This window comes from Camelina sativa, chromosome 2 (genome assembly GCF_030686135.1).
Source record: "Camelina sativa cultivar CO46 ecotype springtype chromosome 2, ASM3068613v1".
Taxonomy (NCBI): Eukaryota; Viridiplantae; Streptophyta; class Magnoliopsida; order Brassicales; family Brassicaceae; genus Camelina; species Camelina sativa.
In genome coordinates this window covers 13,042,713-13,063,085 of record NC_141881.1, presented here as the reverse complement: position 1 = coordinate 13,063,085, position 20,373 = coordinate 13,042,713, and the positions used below count along the sequence as shown (strand labels likewise).

The following is a 20,373-nucleotide window of genomic DNA, read 5'->3' as shown; positions in this document are numbered from 1 at the left end:
ATAATGCCGATAGATACATCCTGCATCGTTCCTACTGATATTACACCGTCCAGATGTAAACCGCCTTTTGTTAGGAATCCTCCAGGAAGGCCAAAGATGACGAGGAGGAAGTCTTTTGCCGAGGTTACGTTGGAGACGAAGCGGCCCCGCAAACAGCATGCTTGTTCTCAGTGTCAACAGGTTGGCCACAACCGTACAACATGTCCAGCTAATACGTAGTGCATGGGCGACAATAGACGTGTTATCTTTTCTTGGCGTGAGGATAATACTCTTTTTTCCTAAGTGCCAACATAGCTTTTTGTAACATGTTTATGATGGCCCTTTTTAATTTCTAAGCCCACATTTTTGTTTAACTATAATTGTTGGAGAAATTGTTCCCGGCTGCCCTAGATGGGTCTATTACTCGTGTGGGCTTTTTAGAAATCTCAAACAAACGGTTTTCTGTTTGAATAAGAAGCTTTTTAAAGCGAAATATATCTGTTTGTGGGCTTTATATGGTCCATTAGATAGGACATAATGCGATGTTTGGATAGTGTTGACATGTTCACTTATCGTAGATAACTATTGTTATGTACGTACATATATTGCGGAGTACTAAATTTTATATTTTGTTGACAAAACATAACCATATATTATCCATAATCAGCGTAACATTGGGTTCACTCAAAAGTACAAACACACCGGGGAAAAAAAAGTTAATAAATTGCATAGATCTGTGCCAGTTCTTTAAATAAATATGCTAAACTCCATGAGTTTTCCCTTTCGCCCATCTAGTTCCTTTATTCTCAAGGTACTGCATTCTCCCCTACGTGCTCCATTATATGTTCTATATAGTAACGTCCAGCATTTTCAGATCTGCGGTAAATATAGAAAGTGTTTAACGTATTTGACAGTAGCAACAAATACAATTAGATATTTTAGTAGGAAAACAAAGAGCTTACATCTCCTTGTGATGTTCCATTCCCTCGAAATCTGGTTTTATATAGAACAGCGAAGAGGCGGTTGTGTTGACGAGGCAAGGAGCACCTTCAGAACATTTACAAAATTAGTTGTATATGGTTTCACAAGGCTGGTTTCCTTATCTGATCTATCAAATCGAACATACCTTCGTAGCTTCCAACCTTCCAGAACCGCAAAATACAAAAGACGGGTTCGGATGTAAAAGTAAGATGACACCCGAGTGCTTCCCAAGCATTTATGAAGCGAGCAGCATAATCATCTAGGGCACGACACTTGAGGGTTTCATTCCTACGATTTTCTCATGTTAATATTGAACGGGCATACGAAAAAACTTTAAATGTAAATGTATTGAAAAGGTAGCACAAATCTCCTTTACCTCCCATTCAGTAGGGTGAGGACAACTTCATTGGCCGCATTTGCCCCCTCGAGCAATCTTCTGTCTTCCACCCCAACTACACACCCACAGACATCTGATTCGGGGTAGACACATACTTTAAATGTTACGACCTATGTATTTTGATATGAAATTGTCTACTAACCTATTTATTTAGTATGAGGCCTAAAAACTAGTGATAATCACAAATATATCAATTAGCAAACGTTTGTTAACGTTGTTTCAAACGATTTGTGTAATTGAAAATTGAAGATAAGCGTACCGAATGATATGGGATGGGTAATTCTCCCTCGAGATATATCACCCAAATCTTCGAAACGGAAGTAGTGTTTTTGATTCACCGGTGAGAGCAGGCCCATCATCGACTCATCAGTAAATTTGATTTGGAAAGGATGATGTGTATTCCTCTCCCTAAGTGTTGGCTGGATGACCTTGAAATTCCTAATTTCATACCAATCACCATCATAGATATACTTCCTCATTTTCTTATAGGTCCCTGGTAAAAACGCCACCTCGATTGTGTCACCCTACAAATTGCATATCAATTGTGTATAAGACCACTGCGTTGGTTAACAACTTCGTGCAAATATTTTTCAAAGCAAAGTGGACTAACCCGTGTATCAGCAAGGAGCAGAACCCGCTTCCAAAAGAACTCAGTAACATACCACGAATTCAAGACCTTCGCTTGGATAATCCAATTCGTTTTTCCTGGTATAAGATCAGCGATGGCATCAACTATAAACTCCATGGTTTTTTCTGATAATTTCGTGTTACTCGTTTCTACCCTGGGTTTGGAAAGGAGAAAGGGTGATGCTATTTAAATAAAACAAAACGTCGCCAGTAGTAGTTCCGTCTTTCTACCGACTCCCCCTCTCTCCTACTCTAATAAGCGCGACTCTGCGCTTTCTTTGTTTTTGTTCGGGTTTATATTTCAAATTTACTTTAATTCGTAGTGTACGTACAGCTGAATACTAAAATGGAACCTGATCCGCATTGTAACAAAATGGTAGGTCAGGAAGTAACCATAAAAGGGATAACCATATGTGGGTCTCATATATATTCGGTTATTTGTTTACCTCCTCTAATCTAAACGTGTGAAAAATTGAGCTTATACCAAGTTCCTACTACGAACACGCGTCTTAAAAGTTTCATTATTTTGAATAGGAGGATGGGGAAGAACTGCATCAAGAAGGCGGGAAAGTCGAGTGGTTTAATAGTAACGGAGGGGACATAAGACGTCAGGAAGGCGAGTCAGATGAGGGTTGTAACAAAACCGAAATACCTGTAGAAAATGAAACTGCAGTTGACGGTCAACAAGAGGAAAGCGATGGCGAGGAGGGCTGTAACAAAACTAATGGACATGTACAAATAGAAACAACAGTTAACCTCCAATAGTGCAAAATTAATTTTTATTTTCGAATATTTGCCATATTTATAGTGTCTACTTAGATGGTCCAGTGTACGTCACAACTAATCTATGTACGTGCATCTTATTAGGCCGGAGACCAAGCAATACCCAACGAACGCGATGTCGAAGAGGGCTGTAAAGAGACTAGAGGTCAACCAGATCAAAGTCCCGGGGAGGAATGTATTCCCAGTGACTCAGACAATTTAGTGCCGCAGTCGGTTATTATTGTGGATGAAACAGGACGCGCAGAAGAAGTGATAATGGAGATACGTGCGAGTCAACCATCCGAAGCCATAGTGATAAAAGCAGGGTCGGTTTCATACGACCCTATGGAAGATGTTGCTGATGGGAAATTCGCCAAATTCACCGAGATGATAAAACAAGATAATGTGTAAGTGTAGTATATATTACTCCGATGACATATTGATATGCTCATTCATTGATATAGGATATTCATAATTACAAAATTTCACAGGGTACACACCTTTTCCGGATTCCGCAAGGCAGATATCCTATTCTTCTCTACTCTTATATCGTCCCAAAAATGGGTCCATAGTCAGGTACATATTTTAAACTTTAACTACACGATTTTGGGGTGTTCATGGTTTCTTGTTGGATTTAAATCCGACCGGTTTGCGTTTAACTGCATCTGCAGCACATGGAGATGATTGCCCTAACGCTATGGCACAAAAACGGAGAAGAAATGATAAAACAAAGGACCGTAATTTTGGACTCCGTTCTCTTTTACGAGTTGACAAGAAGGTTCCAAGCATTCAACAGGAGCACGGCGAAACGGAATTTCATATGGGACAAAGTACTCATTGACATCGTCAATGGGGAAAGGATGCACCACGAACCAAGGTTGAAGTGGGTTACAGATGTCAACGTTATATATGCTCCAATGAACTGGAAATCTAAGCATTGGGTAGGAGTGGGCATAAATCTTATAAAGAGACATGTTTCCATTTACGATCCTTTGATGACCTCCAGCAGAGAAACTCTTGCAATGTCCCGGATCAAGCCGGTGTGTGAGATGATACCGTACCTACTTCAGAGGGTTATCGATGTCAATTACCCTCTCGATCCATTTACCGCTGAAAGGGTTAGCCAAGTAGGACAAAACTTGAGGACGGGAGATTGTGGACCTTTTACTATGAAGTTTTTAGAACTGTTGTGCATGGGCAAACTGATGACTGATTGCTTGAAGATCACCGACAACAATATTGACAATTTCCGAAAGAAGTTCGCAATGGACGTCTACGAAGCTGCTATTGGTCCAATAAATTAAGTAGCGAATAAACATTCTTCCTGGTTGTACTTATTACTTTCACGCAGGTGGTCCATATGATCCGTAACAGTCTGTTAGGATGATTATGGTTCGCTGAATTTGAATACAATTTAATCACATCACGCTCATCATATCATAGGATTGCCAGTAGGGACAAGTTAGTGTGCTCAAAATGGATAGAAACTAAGCACCAACCATGAACCTAAAAATCAAGTCTATAACGTTAGAAAATCGATTGTACGTACACTGATGAATATACGTACGTGTGTACACAGACCATAAATATACGTACGTGTGTAGACAGACCATAATAAGGCCGTTACTTAGTTGATGGTACGTACACATATGAATATACGTACGTGTGTACATAGACCATAATAAGGCCGTTACTTAGTTGATGGTACGATCACATATGAATATACGTACGTGTGTACACAGACCATAATAAGGCCATTACTTAGTTGATGGTACGTACACATATGAATATACGTACGTGTGTACAGAGACCATAATAAGGCCGTTACTTAGCTGATGGTACGTACACATCTGATAAAGGCCTAACATATACTAATACTAGTTAGAAAGACGTCATAATGATACATATCTAGACCCTCCAATATACAAAAAACACTACACCTGAAGAGGGTTTACAATCAACCGATAGGAGCTATGTGAGTGACCAGACCTCGGAAAATCTAAGAACGACATCCTCAAATCCCACATGTTACCAAAAAAAATGACCAAACACGCATCTTCTATTAGCAACACGCGTAAAACCAATCTTCAATTTTGCAAAATCATACTGCTCCGGTAATGTACATGGAACCTCTTCAACTTTTTGATCCCGAGTTGAACTCAGCTTCCGGATAATCTACTGTCTCCGACGTAGCATCTAGTTGGAGAAAGCAGTCTCGGTTTGGGACCTCATCAAACACGTCTGCAGCAAGTTTCATCCTAATAGAAGGCATGGCCGCATCACATAGGCCTGTGTAATTTACTCCAAGAGCTATACACTCTATTCACTTCAACGTGTACACACCACAGTCACCTTGTTGATAGTTCTGTGGGAGTGTTTTCACCCGGTAGTAACTAAATGCCGCCGCCCCGATATGCTCATCTTTGTACCTCCGGTTATATGTAGGCCTAGTTATATGCTTGTATCAAGCGTGGGATCATTTTTGCGAACGGTTTGCACTTCTTTTGTAGACTCTCGTCGGTTCTACCGCTGTTTATGCTATCGTAAACTCTTAGCCTCCGCTGGACTAAGTCAGCTTCGATGGCTACCCAATGGTTGTTATCGAGGTTGTATGGGAAGAGCAGGGTGTCTACATCGTCAACCCACACCTTGTTTGTCATTCCGTATTTTGGCAGCCTTCCCACGTACGTCTCAAAATAACCTTCTCCAAAAACCCATTGATTAGAGGCTTCCATTTTAGGGAATTCGAATGCCCACATACTAACAAACAAAGGATCGAGAAAAGCAATACGATCTGTTTTATATGGGGATGGCATTTGCGTCCCCCTAATACGGAACATATGCATACATGTAACCATGTGCTGCAACACGAGTGACATCTATCAGGCATTAGTACACCATAGTTAACTGCGTCAAATGTTATGCTACGAAGCTTACCGCATCCCATAACCAGCCGAATGTTGTAGTTGGCCACAATTGTTTAGGGGTCAGGAGGCGAAAATAAAATTCGGCATTTCCAGTGCAAGGTACTTTAGCCCTGAATACCAAAATTAACAAATCAGTTATAGATCGTAGTCCTCAAATCCGAATATAGACACTAATTATATACAACTCTAAATGAAGACTTACAAATCATCAGTTAGGAAGGACATCAGCTTTGCAATTTTCTCAGGACTTGCCTCACTAAAAGGATCGTACACTGCGGGAGATAGGACTACAATGTGGCTTTCACGTCGGGTCATTAATGCAGCTCGCATTGATTCATCATTAGGGTTTAACCCTATGTTGGTGCCCACTGGATCTACTAATAGAAGATCAAGCTCTCTTGATGGAGGAAACACCTTTTGTAACAAATATGCAAAATACCTGGCTTTCTCCTTATCTTTCACTGTATGAGACGATGCAGGACTGCTGGTCCCCTTGGTTAAATCCACAACAGATTCGCACTTTCGATCCGACGAGCCAGGGTTACCACCACTTACCGGATGGATAACATTAATAGGAACGGGTTGAGCACCTGCTCCATCAACTTTGTCATTATACTTTGCTCTTTTATCGCCTTCCTCTGTCTCCCAACTCTGTACTCTTTTGACACGCTGTACACTGTCTACCATCTGCTTTGGAATTCGCTCTACACTATCCTCTGGTTTGATTTTAATACTCCCAGACCACATGACCTTATCCTTAATGGCTAACGGATTCCTAACACAACTAGCAACTTTATAACCATCCTTGTCCGAATGCTTTATCTGATATAGCCATGACTTGAAACAAAAGACATGTATTTGATGTTATATACAAGACATTTGAAATATAATATGACGCTGTTAAACTAGAGACAAAGTATACAAATTGCTAAATTGTGTGTACGAAAAAAATCATATATCAAAATAATTACAAAATTATACAACTTCACAAAACTGAAATTGATATTGTTTCCTCGAATAGATAAATACAAAGACTTCATACTGAACAATAGATATATAATAACAATTTTATCAATACGGTACGCAGATCATACCTCCTCTATTTTTTGTTCGTCATTTCTTAATGTAAGAGGTCCTTGCGTATGCGCTCCTCCATCCGTTGTGTTGATAACAACTTTCTTCAATAGTTGAACGTCACTCTCAAAGTTACCCATCCTACTCTCCATACCTTGAAGTTTGAACACAACTTCCGCTATTGCTCTAGAAAACGATATCTGAATATTATCCATTTTCGCCCCTAGTGTTTCAACCATAGTAAATAACCTTCCACTACCATCTTCACCCTCCACACCTGAATGCTTATCTCCAGACGCCTTCTCTGCTGAACATTTGTCCCCAACACTTTCTTTCTGCTCCTTCGCATTATTGGGGACATTACGGATGCTGGTTGGGGCTGTTTCAAGGAAATCATCGTCACTTACCCCTGCAACATATTGCCTCCTCTCCCTCTTCTTCGTATGTTCCCCCTTCCTTTTTTTTACACAATCCCATTCTCTTTCATCCATTTCGCCATTGATCACGTCTAACAGCAGATTATCCAGTTTCTTCTTCAAACCTTCTCCTACACCATACACACAATACTGTCCTGGCCAATCTGGATATATGAACTCCAAAGGTTTAGGTACTAAATGCTTCACCTGAAGCTGCATTTCAGATACCATAACTTTTAATAATCTATCACAAAGAAAAAATGCAGACAAATAATGTATACGTAAATTGAAGGCATACCTCCCCATTATTAAGGAGTTTGCTCCCGGATATGAAGGCTTCGATATCCTTCCTTGGCCTCCCTCCTCTCCACCTTAACAGAGGCAAATCTACACCTTCTCTTACATTCCCGTAGCTAGCCCCCAGCACCTTCACGCTCTCAAATGCCCATATCAGCAATACATGGACACATCCATGGAGGGTATAAGCATTGTTAGGTAACCCAAGGACTTTGATGGAATCAACTAAACTCTTGAATCCAACCCTACCCCATTGAAAACTCTCAAATGCTTCTTCATTCAACGCCTTTTTAGCGTATTCCAGAGGAATCCGACTGTTCCTTGATAAACCAAGCACTCCAACATGAACAAGATACAACCGAGCTATCTGCGTCTTCATTTCATCAGACCACCCACGGCAGCTTCTCAAACCCTCAACTAGCTCCTCCCAGTTGGGTCCATTAAAAGCTTTCACCTTTAAAGCCACCCATAAAGGTGTATGATCGACTTCAAACTCTGTTTCATCAATCTTTTCACAATTCAAACCACTAATTTCTTCATATTCATATAGAGAGAACCTCAGCGGCTTTCCTCCAACCAAAAACCATACCTACGAAGGAATGTTTATTGCCAATTGATTGGACAATAGATAATGGATGGTCTTCCCACAAAACAGGTAGTCAGATTCGGCTAGATCCAATAGAACTCCCAGCTGCGAATTCTTTCTTATTTTGTCATACACCTCATCACCAACAAAGCCTTTCAAACCACCAAGATTGGACAAACTACAATCGTGGTGCATGCTTCTCATCGGCAGTGGAAAATTACCAACCCCATACAACCTACTTGGATACCTCTTGCTTGACCCCATATCTACGACAGAAGCTTTAGTTTAGTTATTAATTCAATATCACAAAACATTTGTTGCTTAGATTAGCAACGAAGCAACATGAAGTCACACAAATATCTTCCGAAAAACAGAGCTCAACAACATACAGAAAACTAACATACAATATACAAGGCCTACTATGTAATACTCGGGTATAAGAAAACAGTAAGCAATAGAGACTAAACCACGATATAGAAATTTACCTCTGACCAAATCGCTTTATTTCCCTCCTCCTCTACTTCAAACCACCTCGCCGTCAACTCGCCGTCAGTGGTCCTCCAGCCAAACGTCCTCCACACAGATTCTTTTCACGCCGCAAGCTATCTAAAAATAGCTGATCTCAACCCAACAATCGTAAGACAAACAACACAAAGATTCAAGGGATCGACTTAGGTTTATGATCTTTTATTTTCCCCTTTTAAGATCTTCGTTTTAAAAGAGAATGGCATAAATCGTAATAAAACACACAACTCAGATATAGAAGTAATTTGCAAACTTTTATGTGTTATTCTAGTAAGGCAGAAATCTCAACGTGTTAGTCTAGTAATAAACCTACTTTTATGCAATATTCTAGGTAATTTCCCTTTTATATAATATAAGAAACATTAAATAATTTATTTTGAAATATTTTAAAATATTAAAACTTGATATTTTGAAGAATATCATAAACATTTAATAGATCAAAAAATTAGAAACTATAAACACTCTAAATTGATTTGTTATAACAATGTCAATAATATGTCACTATAATATGAAAGAATTTCAAGAAACGAAGTATATTAAAACAAAAAGTATAACAATATATTAAGTTACTTATAATATAATAACTCGCTTTTTAAAAACCAAATTTACAAAATTATGTCTTATAATGACAATCAAATCATGATGTATAATATACATTGTTGAAATAACTTCACATACATAAACTAATACAACATATTAAAAATTTCTTTTAAAATATAAAATATACATAATTTGTATAAAGTAAAATTTAACCATTGTTATAGCAGGTGTATTTATCTTGAATCATTAACAATAGAAAATATATAAAATATGTGTCTTTTTTCAATCCATCATATTTAGCATATGATATTATTGCATAATGTTTTATCAAAAAAAAATTTTTAAACAATCATATAAATTAAATTTTATATAAAAATTAGAATATAAATAAAATAAATTAGCATGGGTCTTTAATCTAATAAACTTTATAATATAAGTACAAAAAGCAGGACAAAAACAAAAGTTATACAAAACTTAACTTACTGTACCACTACGATGCAAATTTGGAAACTTAAGTGATTTCTCTAAATTTATAAGGCCCAATTTATAAATATGTAAGAAAAAAGAAAAAACAAGAAACAAAAATTATGTCCTTCATATGAAAATAGTTTAGTTAACCTATAAAAATAAATTATACGACAGAATAGAGATGAATAAAAGGAAATGAAAAAGACCACAGCCGGCTTAAGCGATCACACACGCGCAGCTCTTCCTTTCCTACGCGTGAGAATTGGCTCGACAGAGAGTAGAACACAAGTTAGGTTTTTTCCAATTGTTGTTTTGAGTTGACGATGGAACTTCGTATCGGGAGTAAGTTCCGGCTTGGTAAAAAAATTGGGAGTGGCTCATTCGGAGAGATTTACCTAGGTTTGTTCGTTATCTCTATAATACTACCAAAGTATTTGCTTGATTATGTCACTTTTTGATATAACTATGTCAAAATATTTGCAGGAACTGATGTGCAGACTAATGAAGATGTTGCTATTAAGTTTGTGAGTGTACTAAACTTTTGTTGAAGTACTGAATCGAATCAAAAAGGCTGCTTTTTTAATTTTTATTGTGTCTTGTGTAGGAAAGTGTCAAGACTATGCATCCACAATTGTTATATGAGTCAAGGATCTATAGACTTCTTCAGTGTGGAAGTATGAAAATTGTTTCTCATCCGTTATGTATATATGTATTTGTCGCGGTTGTTCATTTTGTGTGTGTGTGTTTTTTTATTAATGCAGCTGGAATTCCAAACATGAAATGGTGTGGCGTCGACGCGGATCACAATGTCATAGTGATGGATTTGCTTGGTGGAAGCCTTGAAGATTTGTTTAGTTATTGCAATAGGAATTTTACTTTGAAGACAGTTCTCATGCTAGCTGATCAAATGGTAACGTTTTGGATTTCATGCAATGTCACTGCTGTAAATGGTGTTTGTGATATCTAACCAACCTGTTTATATATATACCATCTTGTGCCAGATTAATCGGCTTGAGTTCATCCATTCTAAGTCGTATATTCATCGTGATATAAAGCCGGATAATTTTCTTATGGGTTTGGGACGGCTGGCTAATCAGGTCATCTTTCTTCATACACTCTTTAACGTTGAGTTTGGATCTCACAGTTTTGGTTCTGTTTCTGTAGGTCTACATCATAGACTTTGGCTTGGCTAAGAAATATAGAGATAGCTCAAGCTACCGACATGTCCCATACAGGTTCCAAGGTTTTGGATGTCACAGATTCAGCAATTGGTTTATATTTGTAAGTATATTAACGTGTGTAAATTGTTCAGGGAGAATAAAAGTCTAATTGGTACTCCAGCTTTTGCCAGCTTGAACACTCACCTAGGGATTGGTATACTCCATCGCTAATCGCAGATCAAATTCTATTTTCTTCGCGTACCACTTTTTCTTATTTCAATCTTTCTGTTCATCTGTAACATTCTACACTTGGTAGAGCAAAGCCGGAGGGATGATATAGAATCACTTGGTTATATCCTCATGTACTTCCTCAACGGAAGGTAGAGTCGTTGAGTAACCTTTCTTTATATCCTGTTATTTGTCAGCCAATCCATCTCTTATCCTATCTTCTTGTAGTCTCCCATGGCAGGGACTGAAAGCTGCGAACAAGAAACAGAAATATGACAAGATTAGCGAGAAGAAGGTTTCAACTTCCATAGAAGTAAGTTCTTCATATATGTTACACATGTATAAACTTATATGAGTCCATATACTATAACTTTGCATTAGTGTCTCTGTAGACGTTATGCAGAGGTCATCCAACAGAGTTTGCATCCTACTTCCATTACTGCCGTGCGCTTAGGTTCGAAGATAAGCCAGACTATGCATATTTGAAGAGACTATTCCGCAACCTTTTTACTCGTGAAGGTCATTCATTTTACTCTCTCTCCTTCTTCCTCTTAAGGCTACTATTAAGTTCATACATAAGCTTCTGTTGACACCAAATGATTATTTGTTTATCTCAGGTTTTCAGTTTGATTTTGTGTTCGACTGGACGGTATTAAAGTATCAGCAATCACAATGCACAAACCCTCCACCTCATGCCCATGTACACTCTTGATGCTATTAATTTTGTATTCCCCTTCATGATACATAAATGAACAATGCAAGATTCTGTGATGTTACGTTTGTTAGGAATGGTGGAATACTGAATATTTGAGATCGCGATAATCTTTCCCTTGTTTTGATCGATAAAAGTGAGCATCAAGAACAATATAGCGATTTAAGAATCAGGCTAGCCTTGTCAAATTGTAGTTTAGCATCAAGAACAATATAGCGATTTAAGAAAACTATACCAAAATCGCAACAACTAGTAAGTGGTGTCCTCTTACAGAATAAAGGAATTGTATAACAAAATGTGAACGTTACGTACACTCTTCCCACCAGTAATGTTAATTGCTAGTGAACACAAGGTAACAACACAAACTGAATTGAATTGGATACAAAAAAAAAAACAACAAATATAAAAATGAAATGGCTGGGTAAGTAACCTGGCTGGATCAATTTTAGCATGTATTGATCCCATCTTTGCAATCCGTGGTAAGGTTATAGAACGTCTCAACACGCGTCTTTCCTCTATAAAACACCTCTGTATCAACAGCTACTCTCATGTACCCATCAAACTCTACCGGTTTCCCATTGTTCAAGAGACTTGTCTCATTGTACCACTCACTCTTGTTTCCCCACAAGTAGCTATAGTCATCAAGCAAGTGAACCTTGTACTGAGACCTCAACTTGTCAAAGTAATTGTAGAACGGTTCATTGGTGGCGATGTACAAATTCCTCCACACCTGAACTATTCCTTTAAGTTTGGTTAAAATTGCATCAGGCCACGTATCTGCATCCAAATGTGGCCACAGCTTCTTGTTCTGCGCTTTCTCCCCTCTAACCACATGAACCGCATCAAAGTCCCAGTCCATTTTCCCACTAATCTCAGAGACAATGTTCATCAATCTCTTCGATTTCCACAGTGCGTGCCACGGCCTCTCCACATACTTCGACGCTTGCCCTTCACACACTCTATACCAATAGTTTTCAGGCTCAGGAGAATCAAACTGCCTCCATATAATCGTGCTCTTATCTTTACTAAGCTGCAAAGGCGACACTCTATGCGTCTTAACCTTCCTAACAGGAACTTTACGCTTATGAGACCGATTCCATTTCTTCCAGTCTCTTAAAAACTCACCATCTTCAACAATAGATGCCGTCTCTTTAAGATGCTCGAAATCAAAGTAATACCTAAAATCTTTCCCTTCCTCATCCTTCCCTTTAGAGGAATAACTCGCAGACAAACACAAACTCAAATCCATCACAAACGTCCTGTTCAAGTACATAGCTTCCCCTAACCCACACAAGAAACTCCACATATACTGATTCATCCCTTTGCAATAATCGCCACCCCGCGAGTAATACAAATACTTCCCTCTCCTGAAATTAGTCTGAGAACCAAGAGTCGCGATCGTATCATTAATCTCGGGATCACCACCAACACCGCCACCTCTAGCTCCTCGAGCCGAGCTCGGTCTAACCCTAGGCCTACGAGCATTAACACCAGAGTGCCAACCACTAGTATGAAACACTTTATAAGTACAATTCTCACCAAATCCAAACTTAAACCTCCTGAAATCTCTATATCTCCTCCAAGACTTCTCTTTCTTATTCCTAAACCTCCAAGAAACATCGCATTCGTTCGGATTCGATCCGTTAACCGGAGTTTCGTAATCTAAGAACACAATCGATTTGAAAACCTTCAGATTAAACCTCTCAACAGCGACCAAAACCCTAGGATCAGAACAATTCACAATCTTCAAATCATCATCACAATCCGTAGAGCTCCTCTCCACCGTCATGTTCCCAATCTTCTCCTCGGATTTCTCAATCGTCGCCTCCGTTACCTGCGTCGAGTTCGCCGGACCTGAAACCGGAGATGAAGCGATGTCTTCACCGGTTTTGAGCATGGAACCGTCGATTTTGAAAGTAGCGTCCTCGGTTTGAGTAAGGAGTTTGGTGAGAGCTGGAGCGGATTCGAGCCATGGATCTGGTGGTTGGTAAGTGACGGCGATTACTGTGAATATGAGAACTGTGAAGACGAAGACTGAGAAGCAAACGTTGCTGATTAGCTTGATTAGATTCTGAGCGATTGGTTCGGTGGTTAGATCTGATTCCTTCATGGGTTTCACAAGATCCAGAAGAGGAGAGCAAGATCTGATTCCAAATCGATTTTTAAGCTTTTTTTAGGAGTGATGAAAACAATTGGACTCTCTGCTGAACTTTTTAGTCTTTTTTTTTTTTTTTTTTTAAATTTATTTTAGGAATGAAAAAAATTTTAGTTGGAAGTAAAGTAAAATGGACTGAGACGTTGGAGCTAGTTTTTGATTCGAACATTTTACCTACGGGCTGTGTGTTATAAAAGATTATACAAATTTATGTAGTTTATTATGATTTTGATTTTTGATTTATTATTTGGGATTTCAAAAAACAAAAATTACTTAAGATTTTTTTAAAAAGAAAAATATATATTTTTTCTATGAATTTTCCGAATGATATTTTTTCTGTTTATTTCTTGTCAATTAAGACCTTAAAAGTTTAGAAATGTTTTCAGTGTTAAACATGTGACTTAAAATGGAGATTTACGGAATTGATAAACATGTGATGTTTTTAAATGGGATACTCGAAAAATGTCCCAAATAAATTTTTTATAGAAGAAAAATACATAATACAACTACGACATCAGGTAAAAAAGGAAGACAAACTTCCAACGACCGGAAACAAAAAGTCAGGCGGTTAAGCGGAAGTAGAGCATCAGATTTATTAGCAGTGGCGAATACAAAGCTCACAGCTTTGTGATTATGCTGTCGGATGGATTCTTTAATCAGAGTATTCGGATCCTGTCTGAGAACTATCACCAACAGCAAATCTGACCCGCCACCCAAGTCTTCCGGAATAGATCAATTCTCCGACACTCTGCCACCTCCCCTTCCTAACAAACCGACATACTCAGAACCAAGTTTTTATTCTCTGAATCTTTAAATTGGAAAGTCTTCCCGAGATAAGATAGTCTTTATATCTGGTCTTGTGGAAGCAAAACATGGTGACTAGAGAGAGGAAGAGGCTCAACAAACCTTTCAGAAGCCAAAGTCCTAATAAGCCATCTAAGAACCAGAAGAGAATCTACCGTTAACCACCAAAACCCTCACTGGAAAACCCACCTATCCGTAAATGTCTCATGCCGCTGCTGCAGCCTCCAACCACACAGTTGAGCTGTGAAAGACTTCTCTGCATCTCTAGCGGCGTTTTCAAACCAGGAGGAACTAGAACCAAAGCTTTCCGTCCGTCTGGAAAGGGCCACATCGACAACGCTTACCAGAAAAACCACACCGCTCCAGTGACAGAAAAAACAGTTTACCTCACTTCTGGTGTGGTTTGTAATCCAGACCGACGATGAAAATGTGAGAAGAAAAAAAATCGAGATCTGAAAAAAAACTTTTTCAAGAGAGAAAAAAAGTGAACAACAACGATTGTCCTTTTTTACACTTGTATTTACTTTTTATGATATAATTTGTGTAAATAAATTTAAAAATTGTATGAATTTTGAATATCAGTGTGGTGCTTTAGGAATACATTTACTAAATTATCAAAAGACTTAGAACTCTCCTCATCAAAGAATCTAAACAGAATAAAAAGGAATAAAAAGATCATTGTTGTTCATAGAAGGCTCTTGGTGTATAAGTATATGTTATACAGGAGTTTTAACTAAGTTACTCAACTTTGTTTGATAACTTTCTGGTACATTTATTGACTAATGATCTAGCAATTTCTATTATGCATCACACCTTAATTGAAGCAAGGAACCAAAGTGTTCAACACTTACGAAATCGTCATTCATAGTAATTAACTAATTATTGATCTAATCTAAGATTACAAAGTTTTTCCATTCACACACACATATCTTATATAATAAGAGAAGGTTTTTTCTAACTTTGGCTAACAATGTGACATTTGGCACTCTACTTTTGTGACACATGTCATTTTCATTAATTTTAAATTTAACATTCTATTTTTTTATTTGAATTTATTTTATTTGTATCTTATGTGGTGTATAGTTTGTTAAAAAAAGATGATTGTTGTATAGTTTGCTTTTTGAATTTTTTTTCAACATTGTTACAAAAATATATTTCTTCCTTTATTTAGTTTTAGTATCTAATATATTTCATAATGAAATCATACACCATAGAACCTAAAAAAAAAAATTGATCAACCCAACTAAAAAATATAAACAAATTGAAACCAAATAAAAATAGAAAATGGTTTCATACTTTTAAAGTAAAAACTGAAACCAAATTTATTTATGATAGACTAATTTAAAAGTATAGAAGATTTTCTAATATATATATATATATCATATTATATTCAATAATTATATTTAATCTATTAAAGACACAACTCAAAATTGTACTTAATAGTATTATATAAGTTACAGTTTGACTGTCTTTAAAGCATATGTACTAAAAACAGTGGTATCATAACATAATTGTTTTATCTCCCCCAAGAAAAAAAAACAATAGTTTCAAAATTAATTTATTGTTAATTATACTATTTATTTTAAAATTATTAGAAATAGAGACTATTTATAGAAGAAAAACATATTTATATTAAATTTGACATACTTTTATTTTCATGAATTTTATAAAAAGTTTGTTAGACTTTTTAAGATATTTTTTTGTGAAATCATTTCAATAAATTATTTTAAAATTGACTTATCATATTATAAAATTATTTGTTGTTAACTATTACTTTTATATATGAAAATAAAATTAATATATAAGACAACATAATTTATCCATCAAAGTAAGGTCTTACACTTTTTTTTCTAAGAATACTTGTCAGTTATTTTTCCAAAAAAACCAAACTATAAATTAATTAATTTATCTTAATTATTTAACGAACATACAAAATTTAATTACCTTTGTTGTAAATAATTGTCTTATTACTATAAAATGGTTTCATACATTTCAAAGTAAAAACTGAAACCAAATTAATTTATGATAGACTACTTTAAATATATAAAAGATTTTCTAATATATAAAAAACTCACATTATATTCAATAATCATATATATTGTATTAAAGACACAACTCAAATTTGTATTTAATAGTAATTTATAAGTTACAGTTTGACTGTCTTTAAAACATATGTACTAAAAAAACATAATGGTATCATAACATAATTACTTTATCACCCTATGATATAACAGAAAACAATAACTTCAAAAATTAATTTATTGTTAATTATACTATTTATATTAAAATGATTAGAAATAGAGACAATATATAGAAAATAAAAATATATATTAAATTTAACACACTTTTCTTTTCATGATTTTTTAATAAAAACTGGTTAAACTTATAGTATAAGATATTTATTTGTGATATCGTTTTAATAAATTATTTTAAAATTGACTTATCATATGTAAAACTATTTTTTAACTATTATTTTTAGATGATGACAATAAAATTAATATTTAGGACGACATAAAATTATCTATCAAAATAATTAAGTAAGATCTTATATTTTCCTTTTTAGACTACTTATTAGTTTTTTATTTTCCAAAAAAGAAAAAAATATAATTTGTCTTAACTATTTAACGAAAATCTTATATAATATGAGAAGGTTTTTTTAACTTTTGCTAAGGAGATGACACTTGGCTTACTATATTTCTGACACATGTATTTTTTTGTTTGGACCTAATTAACTATAGTTTGGACATTAACTACAGGTCCGTAAAACCAAAAAAAAAACTATCAACATTTCATTCCTCACTTCTTTAATCAGAAACCATATGCAGCCTCCAAGAATCTAAAGCCATCTTGTATCAATGTGTGGTTGGTTTCATCTCAGAACTAAACCAACATTTAATTGTATAGGTTTGAATTTTTGGGTTTAATTTATGTGTTTGAATCTTATATAATTTTTGCACACACAAGCGGAATCAAATTTAAGTAAGATGGTGGGATGATGTTATTTAAGTAAATTAGTTTATCAAAAAATTGTTTATGTAAAATTAAATTTTTGAGCTTACTTTCTGGAAAATTAAGTAATTTTGTGAGATGTTTTTAATCTAATTCTATAACTATGTTGTTCAATTCACACTTATTATTTCAAGCATCATGGTTGTAACGCCCGCGAACCAATTTGTGTATTTTTGGTGTGAGTGTCGATCGACACCCTTGGTGGCATCGATCGACACCATGTTTTTCCGGTTTGGTCGGGTTTGATTTTAATTGCGGGTTGGTTCGGTTTTGGTTCAATTAAATCCCTAATCGTGTTGTTAAGTGTCTGAGACGAGATTGAGGGTTTTGGAAAAGTTTTTTGTCGCCGTTTTGTGAGAAAGAAAGGGAGAAAAAGAGAGAAAAACGTTTCTGAGTTTTCTGGGTTTGTTCTTGGAGATTTTGGAGAGATCTGAGGCTGTAGGAGGGTTATCTGTTGCTGGAAACGAAGGGGGAGCTTCTGGAGGTGTTGTTTTCCACGTTTCTCAATCCAATCTTCCTGTTCTTGAGGTGAGTGCTTGACCATGGTTGATCTAAGCATGAGATCTCTCTTGTTTGTGTGTTTGCTTTGTTGTTTGTGTTGTTTTGTTGCTTGGGTTTGTTGCTTTTGTGATTCCCAGTGATTTCTGAGGTAATTGGGTGAGATTGGGACGGATTTGGGATGGTTTGGAATCGGGATTCGTCGTTCGTGTTCGCGCAGTTCGCGTCTGCAGGTATGGCATCAATCGACACTCAAGGAGCATCGGTCGACACCGTTTGGTGGAGCATCGGTCGACACCCTACTGGCATCGGTCGACACCTTTGGTTCAGCATCGGTCGACACTTTCTTGTGGCATCGGTCGACACTAGTCTCAACCGAGACTTGTTTTTCCTGGTTTGTTGTATTGCTTGTGTTTGTTTGCTTGCTTGACTTGAGGGTCTCATATGCTTGTGTGTATAACCCAGTAGATGGGAGGACGGCCTCACTAAGTATTTATGATAATACTTACGCATCTCAATTGTTGTTTGTGGTGTGCAGGTAAAGGAAAAGTGTGATCGTGGAATCAAAGGCGATGAGGAGGAGGATGTTCTAGAGGCTTGATTGATTGTGGTCTAGCTGATGTTAGGTTGCTAGATTAAGTCATTGGAACATTGTAGGATGTTAGCTTTTGGTTATTTCTTTGTTTGGATTATGATGTTACTGGATTATTTATGTTGGAATATTATTGGAATTGTTTTATTTGGTTATCCGCTGTTATTGATTGTTGTTAGGATGTTAGTGGGTATGGGACCACTAGTAAATGAGGTATAAAAAAAAAACGGGAAGGGTTGTTTCATTTTGGTGTCAGAGCCCTTACGGTTCTAGGTCTAGGGTTCATTGTGCTTTTGCTGTTGATGTTTAGGATTCCATGCTATGATTGATTGTGTGAGTCGGTCAATTGAGTGTGGCATGAAGTCCTAGAACATCCTCTTCGAGCCTGTGTTGTGATTCCACGGTAAGTTGTGTTTCTTGTGTAATAGAATTATTGTTTGCTTAGCCTTCTGTTCTTGGATGATACAGATGGTTAGGGGTGAGGATGCTGTTGGTCGCGGTCGTGGTCGTGGGCGTGGTCGTGGTCGGGGTCGGGGACGAGGTCAGGTTCCTGAGGCCAGTGTGAGTGTGACCCAGAGCATGGCCAGTGAGGAGGTGGCGGAGTCACAGGTTCATCCTAGTGTGTCTGGAGACCAGGCTGGTTTGGGTGACGGCAGGGCGGATGGGCCCGGTGTCGGTCACTGTGTTGCCCCGGGTGTGGGGGTTGCAGCGGGAGGTGCTCCAGGCAGGGAGGATGTCTTGATGGACTTGCTAGCTCAGGTTTTGCAGCGACTTCAAGCAGTTGTGCCGCCAGTGGTTGGTGGGCAGGATCCAATAGTGCCGCCAGTGGTTGGTGGGCAGGATCCGGTAGTGCCGCCCGTGGGTGGTGGGCAGGGTCCAGCGGTGCAGCCTGTGGTGGGTTTGCAGGCAGGTGTGCAGCCAGGGGCCGAGGTTGTGGATGCTCAGTATGTGCGGATGATGGAGCAGCTGCGGCATGTGGGAGCAGGGTATTTCTCAGGAGGTACCGATCCGAGTGTAGCGGATGAGTGGAGAGAGCGGATGGAGGATATTTTCCTTTCGCTTAGGTGTCCCGACCGGTACAGGGTGGATCTGGCAGTGTTTTACTTGTCAGGAGATGCTCGTGTGTGGTGGAGGTCGGTGACAGCACGGAGGATGCAGAGGGGTATGTCTTGGGGAGATTTTGTGGGGGAGTTTAACTCCAAGTATTTTCCTCAGGAGGCTCTTGATCGTATGGAGGCACGGTTCTTGGGTTTGACTCAGGGGGACCGTACAGTGCGGGAGCTGGATGCAGAGTTCAGTCGGCTTGTGGGGTATCCAGGCAGGGCATGGGAGCCAGAGGCGGCTCAGGTGCGGAGGTTTTTGTTGGCTCTGCGGGATGATTTGAGGACTCGGTGCACAGTGAGGAGCTATGCTACGAGAGTAGAGCTGGTTGAGGTTGCAGCTGGGATAGAGGATGACTTGAGGTCACAGGTGGTTGTGGTCAGTTCTTCGGTGCAGCCACAGCAGTCTCAGCTGCTTTCTGTTCCTAGCAAGGGCGGCAAGCCTGCGCAGGGGCAGAAGAGGAAGTTTGATGCTATGCAGAGATCGAGGCACGGGGTGCGAAATGCTTTGGGTGTGGTAGTAGGGACCACAAGGT

The 20,373-nt window shown here is 37.9% G+C and overlaps 4 protein-coding genes across 4 annotated transcripts; 1 reads left to right on the top strand and 3 right to left on the bottom strand.

The window, feature by feature from the left end:
* Positions 1 to 785: 785 nt before the first annotated feature.
* On the bottom strand, positions 786 to 2,102 carry LOC147948534 (uncharacterized). The gene is made up of 6 exons (XM_087467439.1): positions 1,968 to 2,102; positions 1,617 to 1,881; positions 1,337 to 1,412; positions 1,106 to 1,248; positions 942 to 1,026; positions 786 to 855 (listed from the first exon to the last, which is right to left on the bottom strand). Exons 1-6 carry the CDS (start codon positions 2,100 to 2,102, stop codon positions 786 to 788), a joined length of 774 nt encoding a protein of 257 aa, XP_087323565.1.
* A 3,091-nt stretch (positions 2,103 to 5,193) lies between these two features.
* LOC147948533 (uncharacterized) lies at positions 5,194 to 8,310 on the bottom strand. The gene is made up of 6 exons (XM_087467436.1): positions 8,071 to 8,310; positions 7,462 to 7,968; positions 6,768 to 7,376; positions 5,876 to 6,495; positions 5,684 to 5,783; positions 5,194 to 5,607 (listed from the first exon to the last, which is right to left on the bottom strand). Exons 1-6 carry the CDS (start codon positions 8,308 to 8,310, stop codon positions 5,194 to 5,196), a joined length of 2,490 nt encoding a protein of 829 aa, XP_087323562.1.
* A 1,486-nt stretch (positions 8,311 to 9,796) lies between these two features.
* Positions 9,797 to 11,780, top strand: LOC104749600 (casein kinase 1-like protein 5). Its single transcript, XM_010471269.2, has 11 exons — positions 9,797 to 9,978; positions 10,063 to 10,103; positions 10,184 to 10,253; positions 10,341 to 10,489; positions 10,581 to 10,676; positions 10,744 to 10,814; positions 10,892 to 10,953; positions 11,056 to 11,119; positions 11,196 to 11,280; positions 11,360 to 11,486; positions 11,585 to 11,780. The coding sequence occupies exons 1-11, from the start codon at positions 9,903 to 9,905 to the stop codon at positions 11,677 to 11,679; spliced, it is 936 nt and encodes a 311-aa protein (XP_010469571.1). The 5' UTR covers positions 9,797 to 9,902; the 3' UTR covers positions 11,680 to 11,780.
* Positions 11,781 to 11,946: 166 nt separating this feature from the next.
* LOC104720030 (uncharacterized) lies at positions 11,947 to 14,004 on the bottom strand. The gene has a single exon (XM_010438006.2). It carries the CDS (start codon positions 13,787 to 13,789, stop codon positions 12,125 to 12,127), a length of 1,665 nt encoding a protein of 554 aa, XP_010436308.1. The 5' UTR covers positions 13,790 to 14,004; the 3' UTR covers positions 11,947 to 12,124.
* Between the last annotated feature and the right edge of the window lie 6,369 nt (positions 14,005 to 20,373).

Coding starts and splice junctions, on each gene's coding strand:
- LOC147948534 (XM_087467439.1), bottom strand. CDS start 2,102: ATGGAGTTTATAGTTGATGCCATCGCTGATCTTATACCAGGAAAAACG. Junction 1,413..1,616: donor TACCCATCCCATATCATTCG/GTACGCTTATCT, acceptor GTGGGTGTGTAG/TTGGGGTGGAAGACAGAAGA. Junction 856..941: donor ATGGAACATCACAAGGAGAT/GTAAGCTCTTTG, acceptor TATTTACCGCAG/ATCTGAAAATGCTGGACGTT.
- LOC147948533 (XM_087467436.1), bottom strand. CDS start 8,310: ATGGGGTCAAGCAAGAGGTATCCAAGTAGGTTGTATGGGGTTGGTAAT. Junction 7,377..7,461: donor AACTCCTTAATAATGGGGAG/GTATGCCTTCAA, acceptor TCTGAAATGCAG/CTTCAGGTGAAGCATTTAGT. Junction 5,784..5,875: donor TCCTTCCTAACTGATGATTT/GTAAGTCTTCAT, acceptor TTTGGTATTCAG/GGCTAAAGTACCTTGCACTG.
- LOC104749600 (XM_010471269.2), top strand. CDS start 9,903: ATGGAACTTCGTATCGGGAGTAAGTTCCGGCTTGGTAAAAAAATTGGG. Junction 9,979..10,062: donor ATTCGGAGAGATTTACCTAG/GTTTGTTCGTTA, acceptor AAATATTTGCAG/GAACTGATGTGCAGACTAAT. Junction 11,281..11,359: donor AGGTTTCAACTTCCATAGAA/GTAAGTTCTTCA, acceptor GTGTCTCTGTAG/ACGTTATGCAGAGGTCATCC.
- LOC104720030 (XM_010438006.2), bottom strand. CDS start 13,789: ATGAAGGAATCAGATCTAACCACCGAACCAATCGCTCAGAATCTAATC.